We start from the raw sequence: 15594 nt of genomic DNA on the forward strand, positions 1-15594 counted from the left end.
ATAGATAGATAGATAGATAGATAGATAGATAGATAGATAGATAGACAGCAATAATAATAATAATAATAATAATAATAATAAGTTGTATATAACTAGCAGAGCAGGTGGTTGGGTGAATAACAAACTGCCTGCAAATATGTAGACCTCGGTTTGAATTCTATTAAACAAGACACTTAATCTGCATTGTCTCAGTCCACCCAGATGTAAATGGGTACTGGCCTCAGTTGGGAGTAACCTGTGTTGGACTGGTGTCCCAACCAGGGGGAGTAGTAGACTCTCATCCGCTTGACATTACAGAATCAGGAGATAAGCACCAGTAGCAGTCTGCCTTAAGGCCTATTTAGGACTTACTTCTTCCGTCTGTTGTATATAAATGACAGTTGTGCTCAAAGGTTTACATACCCTGGCAGAATTTTTGATTTTTTGGCCATTTTTCAGAGAGTCTGATTGATAACAACAACAAAAAACATTTGTGTTTACTCTTTTTAAATCTTAATGACAACAGAAACTACCCAATGACCCTGATCAAAAGTTTACATGCCCCAGTTCTTAAATTTCTTAAGTTTTGGATCGTTGTCATGGTGGAACATCCAAATATGTTCCATTGTGCAGCTTCGGGCTGATGAGTGCAAATTAACTCCAGTTGTTGTTGTTCATTCGGCTGCTCCTGGTGTTGTTCGGGGTCGCCACAGCGGATACAGCCCGATCAGCATTGGTAATTGGCACAAGTTTTAGGCGGAGGCTAAGTCTGCTATTTATAACAGGAATTTTCTGATAACATACTGCATTCATCCTGCCATCACTTTTGACAAAGCTTCCTCTACATTTGTAGCTCACACATCCCCATAACATCAGTGATCCACCTCCAATGCTTCACAGCAGGAATGGTGTACCTTTCATCATAGGCCTTGTTGACTCCTCTCCAAATATAATGTTTACGGCTGTGGCCAAAAAGTTCAATTTTGGTCTCATCACTCCAAATGACTTTGTTCTCTGTACTGTTTGGCGAATTGTAAGCAGGATACTTTGTGGCATTTGCATAGTAATGGTTTTCTTCTGGTGACTCGAGCATGCAGCCCATTTTTCTTCAAGCTGTTTGTGAGGGGTTTTTTTTGCATCCCAAACTATTTTCTCACAGTTGTTGCTGACATTTTTGTTGGTCTACCTGACCATGTTTTGATTCCAACAGAATTCCTCATTTTACACTTCTTAATTACAGTTTGAACACTGCTCATTGTCATTCATAGTACCTTGGATATCTTTTTATATCCCTTTCCTGTTTTATACAGTTCAGTTACCTTTGACCAGTCTGTTGCTTTCCCTATGACTCAGAAACCAGAAACGTCAATTGCACCAAGTACACTAAAACAAACAAGGAAGTGGCATTCTACTCCTTTCCAAAGGGTATCGTTAAGAAATGATTCGATCCACCGACATTAATAACCTTTTTGCTTAACAATTCCCTTATCAGTCCTTCAGAGTGGCCGTTGTTTTTGGGGGTGTTGGTTAGGAAAATGATCATTTCTCTACACTGATTACAGACCCTGCAGTGGGTCTGTAACAACTTTTCTGCAGCCCGGCTTTGCTTTGAACCTTGAACCAATCGAAGCAGTGATTCGCAGATCAAAACAGTGCTTCGATCTCATGCTTCGTTGATTCATTGTCTTATTTTTCATTATCTTAATTTTCCCCCACTAAAACCCTAAAGGGCATATGTCTATGAGTAATATTTACCTATTTTATGTTAAACTGACCTGTTATGGTCTTTATTTTCTATTATTTTATGGTCTGTATTTTCTAACTTAAAAACGGGACCGATGCTAAGGCGTTAGCATGTCTATGGCATTTTCAATGTTAAAGTTAGCATTAAGCTGTTGCAGCTCTCAGCCCATTTGTGTGCATTTGTTTTCTGTATAATAATGGCTCAGCGTTTGTTGTCGTAAAAGAGTCAAATTTATTACAAATTGTAATATTTTAAAATTATTTTTGTTTATATAGCCTATTAATAATAATAGCAACAACAACAATAGTAATAATAACTAATAATGCTACAATACAATTTTAGAGAAAGAGACAAAAGGAACCTGATTAAAACTAAATATAAAACTAAAAATTTAAAAGATCAGGCTGCCTAGGTTATAATATATTTACAGCGCCTTATTTTCCACTCTATGCACTCCACAATCATAACAGCTGTTCAAATAAACATTTGTAATAGTAGTCCCTTGTGTCTGAGAATGATCAGGAACCATTACGCACGGTCAAGAATAGTGCTCCGTGTTGTTGCGCGCTATTGCGTGTAACAGCGCATCGTTAAGTTCTGTCACGTTGTGAACGAGGTGAATGGTCTCCACACACACACACCCATATTCATCCAACCGAATTCAGATCGCTCCAGTTTTTCAGAAGAACTTTGTGACTGCATGCGTAGTTGTGCCCTGTGCCATGGAGTGGCGCACATGCCCAACTGCGCTGTGTTTGCGCTTGTGATGGAGGACTGTATGTGGGGTTAATCTACTGTCTCGCGTCGTTTCTCAGATCAGTTGTTGGTTTGGTTTTGTGGTATGCAGGAGATCACTTGACCGAGGATCTACACGTTCAAATAATAATTTAAAAAATACTGTCTTCACTCTTTACTCTTACTCAGTCAGTCTCTTACAACGGTGTAGCCTAAATACATGAGCTTTCCAGGAGCGCGCCCAATTCATTACGCACGCTCAGAGGCACGTCCCCTCCTGTGCGCACTTTTTTTGGGGGGGGGGGGGGAACCCAGCTCCCGTGATAAACTCATCGCCCCCTTAATATTTTTTTTCTGGTGCCGGGCTTGTCTGGTCTGCTTGAGGTTTCTTCCTCAGAGGGAGTTTTTCCTTACCACTGTTGCTCTGGGGGTTAGTAAGGTTAGACCTTATTGGTGTGAAGAGCCTTGAGGCAACTCTGTTGTGATTTGGTGCTATATAAATGAAAATAAATTGAAAATTGAAATTAAATTGAAAAATTGATATTTACCTTTCATACACACACACACACTGATTACAAACAAACAAATCACAGGTGAGGATGGTTATCTTTTGTTCCTATTCAAACCCGTTTGTGTCACCTTGTTTACATGTTATCAGGTCAAAATCACCAGAGCATGTAAACTTTTGATCAGGGTTATTCGGTTAGTTTCTGCTGTCATAATGATTTCAAAAGAGTAAACACAGTTGTATGACAATAAATGGCTTCACACAAGATATGTTTTGGTAGCTATGTTACAAGTTTTATTTTATTTTATTTTTTGCAGCTGAAGCCACCCCTGCATCATGTGACACCCTGTCCTGTCAGCGGTCTGTCTGAAAATACCCCCGTCCACCCCGTAGCTGCTGGGACAGCCTCTGTGGAAACTGATAAACACGGAGGAATTTTTCAGCAGCAGTGCCACGATGCCGGAGGTGCTGAGGTTAGCTCAGGTTTATTTGGAAACAGATCATCTGGGTCAGAAGACAGATCAAGCCCTGTGCACCCTGCAGGATTGTTTTCCACCCCGGCTTCTTCTCGAGAATCCATACATTCAGACTGCAAGAGCTGGTCTGCCATGCAGCTTTCCACTGCGGCGTCTCCTCTCTCTTTTAGTCACACACTCTCCCCCTGCTCCTCTGTCCTCTCTGGCATTTTCTCCCCTGCTGTGGTGCGGGTCAAAAGGCACACTCTGGCTCCTGGCTCTAGTCTGCTTCACATCCCCGAGACCTGTTTCTCATCCTGTGAGAGCTTATCTTCTCCCCTCTGCCCCCAGCCGTCACCTCCCAGGCACCGGCCTCCTCTTACCGGCCTCTCCCTCCTCACAGCCATCCTGAGGAAAGGCCGTCTTCCCATTCTGTCCCCGACTCTGCAGAGGCCGTACACCCCCTGCTGGCCTGTTAACCCTGTCACGCTGTCCTTTTGTAAGGCCTGCTCGGCAGCCTCCAGCGTGGCTTCCATTCCTCTGGAGATTTCCTCCAGGTTCTCTTCATCTGCATCTATAGATGGGCAGAATCAGAGCCATTTTCACAACGCCTCGCTGCACGTGCAGTTAACCAAGCTCAGCGGATCAGGTAGTGAAACTGCCGAGAAAATAAGCTCAGAAATTCCCTATGTCAGCGGGGGCAGGCGAGATATTCCACCGCTGCCTCAAAGCCCCTCCAATGTAGACAAAAGCATCACGCTGCCTCGAGCGCCACTGTCACTGCTTTGCTCAGCAGCATCAAATTTAAAAACGGCAGCTCCAGCCAGGCACCGAGAGCTACCAGACTCTGCCACTTCCAAAAAAGAGCAACACTCAACTACTTCAGCTTCCAAGTTATTGTCCGCTGAGCTGGAAGGCAGCGGCACTCAGAGACATCTGAAGGAACTCGCATATGATAATCGTTACGAACAAGAAGCGTCTCTGCCCAAAGAATCCATTCACCAGACAAATCCGTCCCTCTATAAACTTCAGTTGCTCTCTCAGAAAATGAGATCACTGCCTTCCTGTCCACCTACATCATGCTCGCCTGCTGTTACACCTTTCTCCGCACACACCGTCACAACACCACCCCCTTCCTGCCAAAACACAGCAGAAAGGTGTGAATCAAAGAAGATCCGCCCTGATTCTGCATGCATCAGGACACCACAACACTTTCACCGCCTGACACCCTCCAGCTACACACATGTTGTTTTTCCCGGGTGGCCGTCGCCCGGTAACTCTCCTTCTCCGGACTGCTTCACGCCTACACCCTCTCCTGCTCCACCAGTCCGAGACCTCACTCTGTCCCCGTCTCTGTCGCTGCGCTCCACGCCCTCACCAAGGCCGGGGAGTGGAATATCAGACTGCGGTGACAGGGAGGGTAAAAAAAGAAAGGTAGCTGCAGTGCATGCCATGTGCATGAAGATATTAATTGGATGTGCACTTTAACATATGTGCAACTAATATGTGTGGCTCAGGTGATAAGTGTTCATTGTTACAGCAGCTTTTCTGAGCTCAGTCTTCCAGACTAGACAGATTTAATGAAACGTAAACGAGCTAATTGCAGCAAGTATGGAACTCTAAGTGCTTTCACGCTTCAAAGTGTGGAAAAGTTGTCTGACACTGAGCTTTTTTGGCCAACATCAGTAATCACATCCGCTGTCAGAACTGCAGCAGTATAAGTGCAGTGACACTGTGTGTGCTGTGTGATAAAGACTTCTAAATACTTGCTGCTGAAATACCAGAAACTGTTCAACAAATTGAGAAAGCTTCATAAATCGTAAAAATGCATGAAAATGGCATTCTGCAGAGAATGTACCAGTTTTAATTATTTAATTTCATTTTTTGCCTGTGTTTCTTTTCATCATCTCTAGACACACAAGAATAGGTTAAACTACAAATCACTTGCCGCAATTCCCACGAACACACTTCTGTTGGATCAGCAGGTGAGTTTCTCAGCATCAAGCATTCAGAGAATTCATAGTTCTATCTCTGGCCCATCTCATGTGTTGGTGAATATTAATAACAGTAGCAGCAATAGAAAATTATTTTCAAGTTGATCACAACAAATCATAGTCAAAAGAAAAGTCAGCATCGTATTTTTTCGACTATTATTAGTCACATCTGTCAAAACAATGCATCATTAAGAGGAAAAAACCTCACACACGCACGTACGCATGCACGCGCGCACACACAGACACACACACAGCTCAAAATAATTAAAGGAACACTTTGAAAACACATCATATCTCAATGGGGAAAAAAAAAAAATCATGCTGGATATTTCCTGATATAGACTGAGTAATGTGTTAGGAATGAAAGGATCCCACATCATTTGATGGAAATGAAAGTTGTCAATCTACAGTGTGCTGAATTCAAAGACACCCCAAAAACCAAAGTGAAAAAATGATGTGGCAGACTTGTCCTTTTTGCTAAAATTTCATTGCAGCAACTCAAAATGTTACTCAGGGATATATGTATGGCCCCCACGTGCTTGTATGCATGCCTGACAACGTCGGTGTATGCTCTAGGCATGTGGAGATTCATCCTTACGAATCGGTATCTAAATACAAACATGTGCTATGTGAGTGTATTGATTCATTCAGTGTGCATCGATTCAACAAATGACGGGCGAAATCGTGATGCATTGCTTGCTGCGTGCTTGCATCCATCAACGCACCATCACTGCTTCATGTTGTGTTTTGAACACAGACAAAACCAGAAAGCACATTTTTACCACTACAAACATGGAGGTCATGAGAGAACAGCAGCATCTTTTAAAAAAAAATGGGAAACTTGACAAGAAGCAGGTCGTTTGTAAAGAATGCCGTGCTGCTAAACCATACGACCGCTGCTGCTCCACTCGGATTCCTCAGTTTGTAAACCAAGCTCCAGCAAACTGGTGAGAAAATATCTCAAATGACTTTTGCCAAGGCGGGACTCTGTCAATGAGTGATTCACTTCATTGAGAGTGATGATGTCTTACTGTTTACTGTACTGTTTAATTTCTGACACTGTGATCAAACAGGTTCCAAATATGAGGGAACTGATTCCTGTTCCTTAATGTTGAATCTTGTAAATTTGCTGCTTATAAGGAGCAAAACAAATCATCTGCCTCTAGTATAGAATCAGAAGAAGAATACCATAGTACCATACTGACTTGCAGCTTCTTTTTTTGGTTTAATTTATTTGCATCATGTTGAATCGCGTCGTATCACACCAAATTGCATATATCGCATTGTGAGGAACTGAATCACCATCAAATTCATATCAAATCGCATTGAATCGGGAACAGGGGTGAATTGTATCACATCGTATCACTATATCTATCGTATTGTTGGTAGTGTATCGAGGTGCGTATCGAATCGTTGTCAGAGATGAAATTCTCATGCCTAGTATGCTCCTAATGAAATGACGGATGGTGCCCTGGGGGATTTCATCCCAGATCTGGACCAGCGTATCACTTAGCTCCCAGAAAGTGTGAGGTGCAACCTGGTGTTGTCAGATTGACCAAAACATAATCTCCCAGAAGTGTTCTATTGGACTTAGTTCAGGCCAGTCTGGAGGCCAGTCAGTGGTATCACTTCCTTCATCCTCCGGGAACTGCCTACATACTCTTGTTGCATGAAGCCGGGGATTGTCATGCCCTAGGAGGAACACAGGACCTGCTGCACCAGCATAGGGTCTCATAGTGGGTCCAAGGATTTTATCACGATGCCCAGTTGCAGTCAGGGTGACATTGTCTAGCTTTTCTGTGTGTCCTTCCAGGGACATGTCTCCCCAAACCATCACTGACACACCAATGAACCTGCCACGCTGAATGATGTTACAGGCAGCATAATGTTCTCCACGGTGTCTCCAGACCCTTTCACGTCTGTCACATGTGCTCAGGTTGAAACTGCTGTCATCTGTGAAAAGCACAGGGTGCCAATGGAGGACCTGCCAATTCTGGTGTTCTATGGCAAATGCCAGTCAAGCTCCATGATGCCAACCACTGCGCACAGGGCCAACTGCAGTATGTTAGACCCTCAGGCCACCCTCATGAAGTCTGTTTGTGATTGTTTGGCCAGAGACATTCACACCAGTGGCCTACTGGAGGTCATTTTGTAGAGCTCTGGCAGTGCACATCCTATTCCTCCTTGCACAAAAGAGCAGATACCATTCCTGCTGATGGGTTAAGGACCTTCTATGACGACCCTGTCCAGCTCTACTAGAGTAACCAACGGTCTCCTAGAATCTCCTCCAAGCTCTTGACACTGTGCTGGGAGACACAGCAAACCTTCTGGCCATAGCACATATTAATGTGCCATCCTGCAGGAGTTGGACTACCTGTGCAGCCTCTGTAGGGTCCAGGTACCACACCATGCTACCAGTAGTGACACTGACCCTCGCCAAATGCAAAACTAATGAAAAATCAGTCAGAAAAAATGAGGGGGGAAATATCAGTGGCCTCCACCTGTAAAACCATTCTTGTTTTGGGGGTCATCTCATTGTTGCCCCTCTAGTGCACCTGTTGTTAATTTCTAGAGCCCGACCGATATGGATTTTTTGAGGCTGATGCCGATAACAATATTTGGATGAAAAAATGTCGATAATCGATAAATTGGCTGATTTGCCGATAGCTGATAAATCAGCCAATATTATTATTATGAATAAAATGTTCTTTTTTTGGACCCTAAACAAAAAAGGTATGAGCTAAAAGCCGAAGCTTTGTCCTCATATTGATTAACTTTATAACAGAGAAGTTGTTTCAAGTTCAAAAAATGCAATCAAGAATTAAACCTTTGTTAAATTAGCAAATACATATCCTTAAAAAGAGGGCAGCACGGTGGCTTAGTGGTTAGCACTGTTGTCTCACAGCGAGAAGGTTGTGGGTTCAATTCCCGTGGCCTTTCTGTGTGGAGTTTGCATGTTCTCCCCGTGTTTGCGTGGGTTTCCTCCGGGTGCTCCGGTTTCCTCCCACATCCAAAGACATGCAGGTTAGGTAGTTTGGAAACTTTAAAATTGTCCGTAGGTGTGTGTGTGGGTGTGTCTGTGTTTGTTTCTCTATTTGTGGCCCTGCGACAGACTAGCGTCCTGTCCTGGGTGTACCCCGCCTTGCGCTCTATGACTGCTGGGATAGGCTCCAGCCCCCCGCGACCCTTAATTGGACTAAGCGGTAGAAGATGGATGGATGGATATCCTTAAAAAGAGTTATGAAATACATCTGATCTTGTACCTCTTGTTGCTACAACTTAGATATAGGTTCAGGATAAGGATATAGATCTTTAAATTAACTTGTAAACTTACTTGTATGCTTTTGTCAGCCGATCAGTGCAGTGTGACGGCGAACTACGGGGGCCGATGATAAACACATTTAAGCAGGGGTGTAAGCAGCTCTCAGTTGAATGGAGTCAGAGCTCCATCTACTGGACAAACGGTGCAAGGACATTTTACATTGCCGACACAAACATTATTTCAGTAACTGTTCTGTTTATGAGAAATTATCGGGATTCTTTCGGCAAAATTTCGGCTGATAGTGAGTACTTTGAAAAGGGCTTATATCGGCTGATAATATTGGCTGGCCGATATATCGGTCAGGCTTTATTAATTTCATTAACACCAAAGCAGCTAGAACAGATTAACAACCCCCTCTGCTACTTAAATGACCAGATCAATATCCCAGAAGTTGAAATGACTTAATGCTGTACTCTGATTACAAAGTGTTTCCTTAATTTTTTTTTCTTGCAATATAAAATACAATAAATTTACATTTCTCTCCTTCAATCATAGTTACATACATAAACGTTGATTTATTCACCTTTCACTTTTTTAATATAAAAACATAAACATTTAACAAGCCATTACAATATAAACATCACAAATGATTACCTTTTTAGACAGTTTCAAATGCGTTCTCCACCTCATTAAGGGTGTGCACTCGAGAGAGAAAAGTTCCACCTGGAACAGCCCTCTGTGATTCCAGAAGCAATTAGAGGCATTTTCAACAGCCAACTCGGAGAGAAAATGATTAATCCGCTATGAAATTATTATTTTATATACGCAGCGTCCAGCACACAACACGTGTCATCCAGTGGAACAAGGCACGACGTCCAGCTGGGAAAACAGCAGGTGGGATTGTCACGACGATGGGTGTGTAAGCGCGGATCAAAGTCGCGCAAGTGTCAGGGCACCTTTAGTGTGTGCACTATAGATCGTCAAGATAGAGTCTTCACTTTAACATTCATTTGTTCATGAATGACGTATCACCAATACAATAAATAAAACATTAAAAACTGAGCCTGATTGAAAAGCAAAATTAAAAGGCCACATTGTAGTATTACTGATACTGAAGAACAGTTCAGATCTGCAGAGGAAGCTGAAGTGTCTGAGATGAACAAAGGTTGAATAATTGATAATGATCTGGAGGTGATGTTTTATAATATTCTGTGGTACTAGCATCCATAGTCTTAAAGCAGAGGGAACCGAATATTTTCTTCAGATCTCCCTTGATTTCACAGGAAATAGACAAGCAAGTAGAGAGACAGAAAAGTCCATGCACCGCATTGGACGGCTGTACTCCAGAAACCCATGCTGAGGTATAGTATTAGCTGACAGATAATCTGCTGGTTTAAACTGTGCCTTTCACACAACAGATCAATTATTCTCTGCTATCTCTGCAGATGTGCTCACCTGCTCAGCTCAGGCAACAGTCAGAGGAACTTTATGCCGCTATTGATGAGATACTGGGGGACTGCTTTCCAGAAGTCAGTTTACCTCATATCAGTATTTATATGTAATGCATCAAAACAGTCAAACATTTTGATTCATATGACAACCCGTAATTGTGATATTGCCACCTTTCAGAGCAAAACCCAGTCGCCGCAGACATCGAGAGCATCAAGTGCCAACAGCAGTGTGCAGGTAAATATAAGAAATATAATGCATTTGTCAAATCTGGCATTAATTATGACACATTCTACATTCATCTTAGCAGCAAATCAACAAGAAATGATGTGAATTTGAATGAAACTTGCCAGAAAAACTTGCTAGGAAAATGTCTCACTGAAAAAAACAAAAGAAAAAGACCCGAGAAGATATGAAAAAAAGACTGTTTCCATGTGGGTGGATTTTCTACGTTAATACTGTATTTGACAGCGACAGAACAGGCTGAGCTCCTGTTAGGGTGTGAAATACTGGAATAAAATCAAAAACTTAAGGAGGCATGGAGCTAAAATAAGAAATAAAGCAAAACCGGTCCAGCGCACAAACTGAGTTAACGTTAAAATATGAAACTTTGTTGTTATGTTGAAGTGTTTTTGACTGTAGTGTTGTGTAGTTGTCTGCAACATACAGTACTGATTTGGCTCAACGTTCCAAATATAACTGTAAATCTGACATATTTTCATGGTGTAAAATTGTCACTTTATTCAACCACAAATGATAAAAGACAAGTTATTAGCCAGAGTGTGACCAGAGTCATTTCGCTGAATAGCTCTATATGGACTTTCATATGAGGTCTGTCAATAAAGTAACGGTCCTTTTTATTTTTTTCAAAAACTATATGGATTTCATTCATATGTTTTTACGTCAGACATGCTTGAACCCTCGTGCGCATGCGTGAGTTTTTCCACGCCTGTCGGTGACGTCATTCGCCTGTGAGCACACCTTGGGAAGGAGTGGTCCCGCCCCCTTGTCGGATTTTCATTGTCTGGAAATGGCGGAATGAAAAGGACTTTTTTTCCATCAGAATTTTTTCAGAAAAATGTCCAAAAATGTCCAAAATGTCCAAAAAAAACATGTCCAGCTCTCCACAATTTCACTGATACTTACTGGACTGGTAAGCATTGAAAGCCGAGATAGACATGTCCAAACTTGTCCTCTGACACGCTGAAACAGAGGTGTTCCTTTGTCTCGCTTCCAAAGCGAATCGGTCTTTACGCGCGAAGCCTCCGCGCAACTTTCCATGACAAAATCTCTTGTTAAAAGTGAAATCTGCTGGAAAATGGCTGATGTCCAGCTCTTGTGATAACCAGAGAAAGAGCACACGACGGTCTCGTATCCACAGAGCCATCCGTTTAGAAATGGTCCGGCGACTTGTGCCTCGTCGTCGCAGCTCGGAGCGCGGTGCACCGAGCGTCCTTAAAGGGGTCCTTAATGCTGTAGTAACAGACCTTATTCTCTGTGAAGCCTGTAAAATTTTCACCGAAAGCCAGATAAATTTTTCGAATGGTTTCCAGGTGCCAGTCTCTAACAGCTTCTGAAAAAATTCTGATGGAAAAAAAGTCCTTTTCATTCCGCCATTTCCAGACAATGAAAATCCGACGAGGGGGCTGGACCACTCCTTCCACAAGGCGTGCTCACAGGCGAATGACGTCACCGACAGGCATGGAAAAACTCACACATGTGCGCAAGGGTTCCATGTAGTTTTTGAAAAAAATAAAAAGGACCTATACTTTATTGACAGACCTCGTACATCTTGCAGTCTAAAAATAAACAAACAAATAAATAAATAAATCTGTACAATATCACAACAGGCGCAGGCAATCTATACTGCAACACAAACCATATCAGTGATAAAAGTGAATTATGACTTTGTGATCATCTAAAAATCTACAAAAGAAAATACATTTTTATTATTCATCTAAAGAAAACACTCCTGTGGTTTTCACATAAAACAACCTGGTGTGTTTGTGGGCATACTGGTGGGCACTAAGAGATGTTAAAGATACATGTTTCAAACTGAGAGACGGATGATGAAAATGTGTGAATTCTACTCACTGAGGAAAGATGAAACTTCTTACCTATATATTAAAATTTTAGTAATTACAAAAAAACTAAAAAATAAAACAATATTTCTGCAATATGACATAATTGTCAAAGTTTAATTTGTCACAGTGTTTAAATAAGACAATGGTTGTATTAAACATGAACTTATCTTTTAACAAGATGGTGCATCCACAGTTGAGATATGACATATAAATTCATGAATATTAACCAAATTTGATGATTGCCCTGCTGTAGGCTTTGTCTTCTTACAGTGAATTTTCACATGACAACAATTTCCAAAATGAATGTCCAATAATTCTACAGGTTGTGCTACTGTGTCACCTTGCACATATACAATGAAGGATGTGTCATTTTGCAATATTATCTATCAATTTTCCCTGACATGTAGACTTTGTGTAACATTGAAATTTCTCTCTTTCCCTTATCTTGAGCAGAAGACGTCATTTCCAAGAAAACTGGGACGTGAAACTAAATATGTGAGTGTAAATTTTCAATGTTTTGTCTAATGTTGCTTGCCACCATTTTCGTCAAGAACAAACATGCCAACAACACTGATTTTGCATAACCTTCAGAAATGTTTCATTTATTACTTGAAGCTGATACAGCTGAAAGAACTAAAGGATGGTGTGAAAAAACAATTTTGGTGAAATATTATAATACAACGGATTTTGATATAAGCTATGTCCTGTTTTGGTTTCTTTCTATTATCTGGTCAGTTATATCTCAAGAAAAACATTGACAGTTTTAAAATTGATTAACGGCCAGTTTCTGTCAAGAAATAAAGTTAAATAATTTTTTTCACGCCTTTCATTTAGACGCTCATTGAATCCACATTCCGACGTCACAATGACAGCATAGCAACAATATTGCCAATTTTCTTCTTTCGTCAGGCATCTTTGTCCAGCTTGCATTCATCTGCCTTTGGTGAAAGAAAGGTAATTACCACCCTGCCCCAACCCCATGTGCAATTTTGATGCCCCTGCTTAATTTATTGACTTGATGATGTTAAATCAATTAACATGTGACAGTGAATTTGTCTTTGCTGTCAAAAAATCCATATGTGCAGACGAAGCCGGGAGTTATTCGTCCAATGACGGCTATTCCAAGACTGACAGTGGAAGATGAAGAATCTTATCTGAACCCCTTCAGGCAGCACATCAACAAGCAAAACGTAACTGACAAGAAGGTAAGACGATGACACAGTGCTTGTGACGGTGAAATCTGAATAGCCAAAATGTTGCTGTGGAATGAAATGGACAATGTGAACGATGAAAGAGGGCTGTGGTTCAACAGACCTGCTGCTATGATTCAATGTGAAATGCAAGCCGCAAAAACTAAAGTGTTTTCAAATGATTTTCTACTGTGCTCTTCCTTATGAACAAATGATGCCATTTATTTAATGAGTACAGGGTCCCTCTAGCAAAGGCTGCTACGTGCTCTGGACTCAACTGTGTTTGTCCGACAAGCTAGTGTGTTGACTAAATGCTACTATACTTGTATACACTTTACCACTTTTTGCTTCTATACTACTATAGTACCACTTTATACTTGTGTGTGTCAGAATGTCCAAACACACGGGTCTCAGTATTACCATCAGTAATACACCAAGTAAAGGAAATTTTGTGAAAGCCACTGCTTTACATCATAAATACAATCTAACAATGAAAACAAAGCATCACTTCCATTAGTCCTCATAGGCAGACAGATTTGCAGATCATCTGCATAACAATGAAAGGACAGGTTGTGCTCAACTATAACTGACCCCAACTGCAACATGTGCAATAAAAATAGAATAGGGCCAAGAATAGAACCCTGTGGCACTCCACAACAAAGAGGAGTAGTTGATGAGGAGAAGTCACCGATCATAATGGAGAAATTCCTCTCAGCCAAATAGCATTTAAACCACTTAAGTACACTAAAATGAATACCAACAAGATGTTCTAAATGGGAAACAAGTACTGTGTGGTCCACAGTGTCAAACGCTGCTGTGAGATCCAATAGGACCAGCACAGCAGGATTCCCTGCATCCACAGACATTGATGTCAATATGTACTTTTAAAAGTGCTGACTCAGTGCTGTGTCGTGATCTAAATCCACTAGCAACATAAATTAAAATAATGATTTCAGTAAGATCTAGAAGACTCATTGGGGCTATAAGTTCTGCAAAACTCTGTCCTTTTTTTTCTATGTCATGCATGTGGATGGATTTCCAACTTTACAACTGAATGGAAATAACTCAGCCACATGGGGTGTGCAGCCAGTACATTCTGAGTGCCAGTCCCAAGCCCGGATAAATGGGCATCCGGCGTAAAACAAGCCAACCCAACTATGCAGACTCAGAATCGAATTCCCATATTGCCCAACAGGGTGCCGGTGGAAATTGGGCTACTGCTGGGCGAAGACAATGAAGAAGAGGAGGAAAACGTTGCCACGAACAGCGGGAGAAGAAGAAAACTAGAAGGGTGGAAATGAGAGTGGGGACTTTGAATGTTGGTAGTATGACTGGTAAAGGGAGAGAGCTGGCTGATATGATGGAGAGGAGAAAGGTAGACATATTGTGTGTGCAAGAGACCAAGTGGAAGGGAAGTAAGAGCAGGAGCATCGGCGGTGGGTACAAGTTGTTGTACCATGGTGAGGACAGGAAGAGAAATGGTGTTGGGGTCATTTTAAAGGAAGAGTATGTTAAAAGTGTGTTGGAGGTTAAGCGAGTGTCTGACAGGGTGATGAGTGTGAAGTTGGAAATTGAAGGGGTGATGATGAATATCATCAGTGCATATGCCCTACAGGTAGGTTGTGAGATGAAGGAGAAAGAAGATTTCTGGAGTGTGTTAGATGAGGTGGTGGAGAGTGTGCCCAAGCATGAAAGAGTGGTGATAGGAGCAGACTTCAATGGGCATGTTGGTGAAGGGAACAGAGGTGATGAGGAAGTAATGGGTAGATATGGTATCAAGGATAGGAATGGGGAAGGACAGATGGTAGTTGATTTTGCAAAAAGGATGGAAATGGCTGTGGTGAATACCTACTTTAAGAAAAGGAAGGAGCACAGGGTAACATATAAGAGTGGAGGAAGGTGCACACAGGTGGACTACATTCTTTATAGGAGATGCAAGCTAAAAGAAATCACAGACTGTAAGGTGGTAGCAGGAGAGAGTGTCACTAGACAGCATAGGATGGTTGTTTGTAGGATGACTTTAGAGGTAAAGAAGAAGAAGAGAGTGAGAGCTCAACAAAGGATCAGATGGTGGAAGCTGAAGGAGGAAGACTGTTGTGTGAAATTTAGCGAGCAGGTGAGAGAAGCACTAGTTGGAGAGGAAGCAATTTTGGGCAACTGGAAAAGTACTGCAGATGTGGTGAGGGAGACAGCT

At 41.8% G+C, this 15594-nt stretch overlaps 1 protein-coding gene across 3 annotated transcripts in view; it reads left to right on the forward strand.

The window, feature by feature from the left end:
* The window catches only part of mlip (muscular LMNA-interacting protein), a 74621-nt gene that overhangs the window by 32457 nt on the left and 26570 nt on the right, over positions 1-15594 (forward strand). The window contains exons 4-11 of one of the 3 annotated variants that reach the window (XM_034185190.1): positions 3284-4855; positions 5335-5406; positions 9961-10038; positions 10123-10206; positions 10307-10363; positions 12661-12705; positions 13120-13164; positions 13296-13415. In XM_034185190.1, coding sequence (XP_034041081.1) covers positions 3284-4855; positions 5335-5406; positions 9961-10038; positions 10123-10206; positions 10307-10363; positions 12661-12705; positions 13120-13164; positions 13296-13415 — 2073 coding nt within the window. Of the gene's footprint in view, positions 1-3283; positions 4856-5334; positions 5407-9960; positions 10039-10122; positions 10207-10306; positions 10364-12660; positions 12706-13044; positions 13165-13295; positions 13416-15594 lie in introns of all 3 variants that reach the window. The other 2 variants (XM_034185189.1, XM_034185191.1) reach the window with 2 other exon arrangements.

The sequence above is a fragment of the Thalassophryne amazonica genome, chromosome 13, assembly GCF_902500255.1.
Source record: "Thalassophryne amazonica chromosome 13, fThaAma1.1, whole genome shotgun sequence".
Lineage (NCBI taxonomy): Eukaryota > Metazoa > Chordata > Actinopteri > Batrachoidiformes > Batrachoididae > Thalassophryne > Thalassophryne amazonica.